The sequence below is a fragment of the Caenorhabditis briggsae genome, assembly GCF_000004555.2.
Source record: "Caenorhabditis briggsae complete genome, chrIV, whole genome shotgun sequence".
Taxonomy (NCBI): Eukaryota; Metazoa; Nematoda; class Chromadorea; order Rhabditida; family Rhabditidae; genus Caenorhabditis; species Caenorhabditis briggsae.
The window spans coordinates 15,580,478-15,588,989 of NC_013487.2; the positions used below are offsets into that span (position 1 = coordinate 15,580,478).

Genomic DNA, 8,512 nt, shown 5'->3' on the forward strand with positions numbered 1-8,512 from the left:
TTTTTGACATTTTTCGACATCAAATTAAGATTCCCCACAAAATTTCCCCAAATTTTTGTAGTTTACACCTTTTTGATAGGTACTGTAGTTTTTGAGTTATGCGCCTTTAAAGTTAGCGGGAGAGGGAGAGAGACGGAGAGAAGCGAGAGTGCACTCGCTTCTCGGCGTCTTCTCTTATTTTTCAGACATTTTTTTTTGAAATTTTCAGCCAATTTTCAGACTATAATCTTCTTGAGAATGTATAAATCGAAAATTTCTATTTCCTGTCTACCAAATGTCACTATTTTTCTAATTTTTGTTCTCTTATCACTATATTTTTATCAAATTCGCTCCTCTATGTGGTTAATTACACTTCTAATTTCTTGTTTTCCTATTTTCAGACTAAAAAATTAGGTCTGGAAAAATATTTTTGACTTAACTTAAAATATCGATTTTTCAAATATTTCAAAAAAAAAGAAGAATTTTTTAAATTTTTTGATATGACTTTTTTCTCGCAAATTCTATGAATTTTCTAGTTTTGAATACGAATTCAGCTCATTTTTAGCTTCAAAATGAGCCCAAACACGCCTAGGCTCCGCCCACTTTCAGTTTTCCTGCGCGTCGCGGTCGTGCGTCGCGTGTCTCGGCGGAAATTCAAAGTGGGCGGAGTCTAGTCGTGTTTGGGCTTATTTTGAAGCTTAAAATAACCTAAACTCAAATATAAGAGTAGGAAATGTATAAAACTTGCTTGAAAAAAGTTATAATCTAAAAAAACTTTTTTGACATTTTTTTTTCAAAAATTCCAAAATACAATTTTTTTCAGATTCTTTTCCAGATTTCTCCGTTTTCAAAAATGACTACCATAAAACACTTATTGCTTATTTCCACCCTGCCAAATGTCATTTCAACACTTCACATACTTTTCTACATTTTGCTGCTCGGAAAATCGCATATCGATTTTACGGATTCCCTAATCGACTCGCTTGTAGAGAATGGTCATACTGTAGTGAGTTTCCGATTTTTAGACTAAATTTTCAAATTTTTCATAAAAAATGCTTCAAAATGAGCCCAAACACGACTAGCTTCCGCCCACTTTAAGCTCCGACCACTTTCCCGATCCCTCCTTGAGAGTGGGCGGAGCCTAGTCGTGTTTGAGCTCATTTTGAAGCGCTGAACATGTCAGATCCAGATTCCTTGTGAAAAATGCGTTAAAATGAGCCTAAACATGACTAGGCTCCGCCCACTTGGAAATTTCCCTTTGGCACGCGACGCACGACCGCGACGCGCCTGAAAAGTGAAAGTGGGCGGAGCCTAGTCGTGTTTGAGCTCATTTTAAAGCCCTTGACTTGCTTGATAGGAAAAAAATATCAAAATTGAGTTTAAATCAAAATTTGAAGAGTTAGAGCAATTTCAAAATTCCCAAAAAGCCAAAAAAGTTTTTTCAGGACCTAATAATCGCTCGAATGAATAGCCACGTCACAACAAATGGATCATCGAAAGCTTCTAGAATCTATTCTTATGGATTTCAAGAAGAAAGTCCATGGTCCAAAACACCCCATTTATTGGACCCATTTCAGCCGAGGGTCAGAACTTGGATGGAACACGAACACTATATGGGCGTGGCCACGGATTTGTGTGAAAGTAAGACAGCTTTTAATCAAAAATTCGGATTTAGCGTAAAAAATGCTTCAAAATGAGCCTAAACACGACTAGGCTCCGCTCATTTTGAGAATTCTGTCGCGTCGCGGTCGTGCGAAGCTGGTCTGGGTGAAATTTCAAAATGGGCGGAGCCTAGTCGTGTTTGGGCTCATTTTGAAGCTCTTAATGTCACAAGTTCAATAAAGTAAGAATTGTAGAGTTTGAAACAAATTTGACAAAGTTATGATTCAAACAAATTTCGCAAAAAAAAAATCCAAATTTTAAAACCGAGATTTTTCTGTATAATTTTTGTATTTGATGGAATTTAAGCTACAATAGTGTCCTCAACGCGTTTTGAGCTTCAAAATAAGCCCGAACACGACTAGGCTCCGCCCACTTTGAGAAATCTCTTCGGCACGCGACGCACGACCGCGGCGCACCCGAAAAACCAAAGTGGGCGAAGCTTGGGCTCATTTTGATGCGCTTTACATACCAGATTCAAACTCAGCGTTAAAAATAAGTTCTAATGCATTCCAACAAATCTAGGCTCCGCCCACTTTAACCTGGAATACCAAAAAAATGGGCGGGGCTTAAAGTAGGTCGTGTTTAGGCTCATTTTAACCCATTTTAGGCCTAAAATTCAAATTTCAATTTTATTTTTCAGTTGGACTAGGCGATCCGGGTCTACATGCATTTTTGGCCAACCAAATGTACGATATTGGAATTGCGACGGAATACGATTACTGTGGATTAGCACTAATGAAGTACTACAGTATACCGAGTACGGTATCTGTGAGTTCTTTGGCAGTGCTCGACCAACAAAGTATCAATGCTGGAATGCCGAATTCTGCGGCGGTCACTCAAGGTTGGAGTTTTTGAATTTTGAAAATTTGCAATCTCTAATTTTATTTTTGAATATATCTTTTTAAATTGGGCTTAAAACTTAAAACAATTTTGAAATTCAAATGTTGGACGCTGAGAGCTTCAAAATGAGCCTAAACACGACTAGGCTCCGCTCACTTTCGTTTTTCGGGGGCGTCGCGGTTGTGCGTCGCGTGTCTATGAGGAACTTTCAAAGTGAGCGGAGCCTACGCGTGTTTGGGCTCAATCGAAAGCTCAAAATGTCAAAAACTTGAAAATGTGACTTTTGAAAAAATTGGAGCAAAACTATTCGAGTTATGATGATTTCAAATTTTGACCCAAAAAAAGTAAAGTCGTCCTAACTAGGTCAACTTTTGTCTAAATCAAAATTAACCTCAAGTTTTGAATTTGGCACGTTAAGAGCTTCAAAATAAGCCCGAACATGACTAAGATCCGCGCACTTTGATTTTTCGGACGCGTCGCGGTCGTGCGTCGCGTGTCTTCGTGAAAACTCAAAGGGGGCGGAGCCTAGTCGTGTTTATGCTCATTTTAACGCATGTTTAATGACGAAATCGTATTCGTCAGGCTTCACGATTCAAAATGAGCCCAAACACGCCTAGGCTCCGCCCACTTTGACTTTTCGGACGCGTCGCGGTCGTGCGTCGCGTGTCTTCGTGAAAACTCAAAGTGGGCGGAACCTAGTCGTTTTTAGGCTCATTTTAAAGCGCTTAGCATGCCAAATCTGAATCTGACGTTGAAAGTGAGTTAAAATGAGCGAAGACTTTGCTAGGCTCCGCCCATTTCTACAGATCCCCCTTAAATGGGCGGAGCTTGATGTGGGCGGAGCCTAGGCGTGTTTATACTCATTTTAACCCTTTTTTCGAGCCAAATTCAATTTTTTCAGCCATTTTTGAGACTGAGGACCTCACAACATGGTTTGGAAAGCTGAAAAATCTAATAAATTGGACCCATATCAATTGGATCGTCCATCCCTACTGTCGAGAAGTCCAATTTAAATCGATTCGCAAATTTTTCGGGTCAAATTTTGAGCTGAGCAGTTTAGTGGAGTCGATCGATGTGCAATTTGTCAATTCCAATGAGCTCATTGATCTACCACGTGTTGGGACCCCGAAAATGAAGTATATTGGAGGGATCAATTTGAAAAAATCGATCAAAAAATTGGAAAAATCGATTGAAGAAGTGATTGGTGATGTGAAAGAGGGTATTGTAGTGTTTTGCTTCGGAACTCAGGTTGGTGGGAATTTATTGATTTGTTTGAAAAAAAAAATTTTTTTTTTTTCGTTTTTGCACTCTAGTTCTTTCAATTTTGTTCCAAAGAAAATTTATAATGTTTTCAAATTCAGCATGTTTTTAGCTTCAAAATGAGCACAAACACGCCTAGGCTCCGCCCACTTTGAATTTTCCCTTTGGCACGCGACGCACGAACGCGACGTGCCCGAAAAATGAAAGTGGGCGGAGCCTAGTCGTGTTTGGGCTCATTTTGAAGCAGAAAACATGCTGAATTCGAACTTGTGACTCAAATTTCAAATAGTGCAAAAGTTAGATCGAAATAGGGAAAATTAATTTTTTTGAAAATTTTCTGAAAATTTTTGCTCCAATCCGAAATTTGTAGCTAAATTTGATTTTCTTGTGTTTTAAACTTCAATATGTGCTTAAACTCGCCTAGGCTACGCCCACTTTGAAATTTTACATCCGCACGCGACGCACGACCGCGACGCGCCAGAAAAATTCAAAGTGGGCGGAGCCTAGCCGTGTTTAGGCTCATTTTAAAGCGTAGAATGCGACACATTTGATTTCGTAACTTAGTTTTCATCAAATGCCAAAAGTTTGGGCAGAAAATGCAGAAAAAATGTTTTTGGAAATTTTTCGAAAATTTGATTTGACAACAACTTTGTCAAATTTTGCTCTAAACGGAAATTTTTATCTGAATTTAAAATTTCCCTGTTTCGAGCTTCAAAATGAGCCCACACACGGCTAGGCCCCGCGCATCTTGAAATTTCCCTTTGACACGCGACGCACGACGCGCCTGAAAAATCAACATGGACGGAGTCTTATCGTGTTTGGGCTCATTTTGAAGCTGAAAACCAATCAATTCCAAACACTTTGCTCAAGTTTCATACAATACAAAAATATTCAGAGAAAAAGCAAAAACCATTTTTTTGGAATTTTTTGAAATTTTTGATTGGATCATAACTTTTCAAACTTTGCTCTAACATTTGTTGATAACTTTGACTTTCTCATGTTTTGCGCTTCAAGATGAGCCCACACACGACTAGGTTCCGCCCACTTTGAAATTTCCCCTAGACACGCGACGCACGACCGCGACGCGTCAGGAATATGAATGTGAGAGGAGCCTAGTCGTGGGTATACTCATTTTGAAGCTTTCAACTTCCCGAGTTCAGATCTTCAACTTAATATTGAAATTCTCAAATTCCGAGGAGATAGTCCACTCTGAAAATTTCAGCCAAAACATCAAGTTTTTAAGCTCCGCCCATTTTTTCCAGGTCCCCTCCAATTTGTTCCCAATAGAAGTCCGGAAATCGTTTGCCGGCGCATTCCGACAATTTCCAGAATTCACATTTGTCTGGAAATACGAGCTACAGGACGGGGATGAGCAATTATTCCAGAATATTACAAATTTGAAATTTTTGAAATGGCTTCCACAGACCGATTTGTTGAGTGAGTTGATATTTGATTAAAAATTCAAATTTCTCTTTAAAAATGCTTCAAAATAAGCCCAAACACGACATGGCTCCGCCCACTTTAAGCCACGCCCACTTTTCGGGAAACAGCTAATAGTGGGCGGAGCCTAGTCGGGCGTGGGGGTGCATTTTGAAGCTCTGAACTTGTAAATCTCAAATTTCGTGTTCAAAATGCTTTAAGATGAACCCCATATTGCCTAGGCTCCGCCCATGTTGAAGTTAGGCTCCGCCCACTCTAAGGGGTCCTAGCTATCGCAAAATGGGCAGAGCCTAGCCGTGTGGGGGTGCACTTAAACATAACTTTGACGCCAAAATTCGAATTCAGCACGTTTGCAGCTTCAAAATGATCCCAAACACGACTAGGCTCCGTTCACTTTGAAATTTTCATCTGACACGCGACCGCGACGCATCGGAAAAATGAAAAGGGGCGGAGTCTAGTTGTGTTTATGCTCATTTTGAAGCTGAGAACTTGCTGAATTCAGAAAAAGTGAAAAATTCCGGTTAGGAGCCAAGGTTAAAGACCTAGAGGCGAATAAAAATTTCAGATTTTCAGATTTTTCGAAAAAAAATTGTTTTGAAATTTTTTCAATTTTTCCAAATTTTCAGACGACCACCGCACGAAAGCATTTATTTCTCATGTTGGCTTGAACTCATATCTAGAATCTTCGTACGCTGGAATTCCAATTCTAGCCATTCCCCTTTTCGCCGATCAACCCCATAATGCCCATAGTGGAGAGTCGATTGGGACCACTTATGTGTTGGATAAAACAGACTTGACTACTGAAAATATTATAAAAGGGCTGAAAGCGGTACTCCATGATCCTAGGTGAGCTTTTGAATATTAAGAAAATTTTCACAAAAATTTTTTTTCGATTTTTTGATTTCCCCACAACTTCTTGGAAAGTCATCATTCCTGAATATGGTTGTCACAGTACTCTTTGTTGTGATGAGAGCTTTAAAATGAGCCTAAACACGACTAGGCTCCGCCCACTTTCATTTTTCGGGCGCGTCGCGGGCGTGCGTCGCGTGTCAGACAGAAATTTCAAAATGGGCGGAGCCTAGTCGTGTTTGGGCTCATTTTAAAGCAATTTCAATGGCAAATTTGACTTTTGCAAATATCAGAGCTTAAAAATGAGCCCAAATTCGCCTAGGGTTGGTCCAGTTTAGGCTCCGCCCACTTTTCAAGGACCTCTCAGAGGGGGCGGAGCCTAGTCGCGTTTGGGCTCATTTTGAAGTATTTTTCATGCAAAATCAGTTTTTCAAAAACTGAGAGTTTTACAATGAATCTAAACTCGCCTAGGCTCCGCCCATTTTGAGAATCTTGGGACCCCTGAAAGTTGGCGTAGCGTAAATCTCTAAGTGGGCGGAGCCTAGCCCTGTTTGGGCTCATTTTGAAGCACATTCGAAACCAAATTTAAATTTTGCACATTCCAAGCTTCAAAATGAGCCCAAACACGACTAACCCCCGCCCATTTTGAAATTTACCTCCGACACGCGGCGCACGACCGCGACGCGCCGAACAAAGCAAAGTGGGCGGAGCCTAGTCATGTTTGGGCTCATTTTGAAGCTCAGAACGTGCTGAATTCAAATTTTTGTGTTATTTTGGACTTGAAGCACAATTCAAAACATTATATGCAAAGTTCCAAAAAAAAATTTTTCAGCTATCTTCAAAACGCCAAACGCATCTCAAAAATGCTGCACGAACGTCCGAATCCACCAAAATCGATATTCGTCGAATGGGTGGAGTACGCTGCTCGGAATCCGCTGCTCCATCGAAATCTAAACCTCCCCTCTCAGAAAATGACCGTAATCCAGTATTACTGTATTGATATTCTTGCCGGTTGTGTAGTTTTTGTAGTTTTTGTAGTCTTTGTAGTTTGGAAAATGTTGAAATTGGTTTTGGAGCGAATTTCAAGGAGAGCGAATGTGAAGAAATTGAAGAAAATTCAATAAATTGGTTTTTTTGAGAATAATTAGTTAAGAATGAGCAATAAATCAATAAAATCTTGATAACTGACGATTTTTATTGCCAAATTATCACTCAGCTCGCTGAGAGCTTTAAAATGAGCCTAAACACGGCTAGGCCCCGCCCACTTTGAGTTTTACCGTTGGACACGCGACGCACGACCGCGACGCGCCGGAAAAATGAAAGTGGGCGGAGCCTAGTCGTGTTGAAGCTCATTTTGAAACTCTGAACTTGTGAAATTATTCAAATTTCATTTTCCAAATGCTTCAAGGTGAAGCCCATGTTGCCTAGGCTCCGCCCATTTCGAAGTTAGGCTCCGCCCCCTTTAAGGGGTCCTATCTATCGCAAAATGGGCGGAGCCTATTCGTGTTTGGGCTCATTTCAAAGCACAAAACATGCTGAATTTGACTTCTTTACACTCCGGGCTACAAAATGAACCCAAACACGTCTAGGGCCGGCCCACTTTGATTTTTCGCGCGCGTCGCGGTCGTGCGTAGCGTGCTTCCCGAAAATTCCAAAGTGGATGGATCCCAGTCGTGTTTGGGCTCATTTTGAAGCTAGAAACGTGCTGTATTCGAATTTTCGTGTTTTGCACCTTTAAAACAGCCGAATTCCTTTATTAAACAAGAAAAGAAAATATAACAATATCTCAAAATCAATGTTTTCTCACATAATGGATTTTTTCTTCCTTGTGGCTCTCATAATCGTATGAGTTATCCGTTATTTTTTCAGTTTCGTCTTCTATTTTGGAATAATCGTATTCATCTGCATCCGATGGAATACTGACATTCGATGAACCGGAAGACACCTGAAAAATCAAAATTTTGGGATTTTTCGATTTTTTTGAATCGAAAATTTCGATATTTTTTATCATTTTATCAGAGTATTTTTCGAAATTTCCAAGTCTGAAAAAATACATTTTTTACCTGGTTATCATCATCACAAGTGGCCACCTGCTGATCGTCGGAATCGTTGTCGGACATTTTCTGGAATTCTTTTCGGAATTTATCAATTTTGACAATTACTACGGGATTTGGGGCGTTGAGAGCTTTAAAATGAGCCCAAACACGACTAGGGTCCGCCCACTTTGAAATTGCATTGTGACACGCGACGCACGACCGCGACGCGCCGGAAAAATCAAAGTGGGCGGCGCCTAGCCGTGTTTGGGCTCATTTTGAAGCCCTCAAAGTGCCAAATTCCAATTTAGGTGTATCAATAAGTTTGGAGCACAATTTAAGAAGTTATAGGGGAAATTGAAAAAAAAAAAGTTTTACAGAATTTCGAAAAACTGAAAATAGTTCTAAAGAGCGCGCAAGCAGACTCTTTTATACAGAAAACAAACGCT

General features: G+C 40.1%; 2 protein-coding genes across 2 annotated transcripts; one reads left to right on the top strand and one right to left on the bottom strand.

Moving 5' to 3' along the window:
* Positions 1-832: 832 nt before the first annotated feature.
* On the top strand, positions 833-7,154 carry Cbr-ugt-52 (the record flags this gene model as incomplete). The annotated part of the gene is made up of 7 exons (XM_002647077.1): positions 833-985; positions 1,425-1,620; positions 2,282-2,482; positions 3,383-3,729; positions 5,004-5,178; positions 5,808-6,027; positions 6,863-7,154. The coding sequence occupies 7 exons, from the start codon at positions 833-835 to the stop codon at positions 7,152-7,154; spliced, it is 1,584 nt and encodes a 527-aa protein (XP_002647123.1).
* A 668-nt stretch (positions 7,155-7,822) lies between these two features.
* Positions 7,823-8,150, bottom strand: CBG26548 (the record flags this gene model as incomplete). The annotated part of the gene is made up of 2 exons (XM_045236282.1): positions 7,823-7,975; positions 8,094-8,150. 2 exons carry the CDS (start codon positions 8,148-8,150, stop codon positions 7,823-7,825), a joined length of 210 nt encoding a protein of 69 aa, XP_045100655.1.
* Positions 8,151-8,512: the final 362 nt, after the last annotated feature.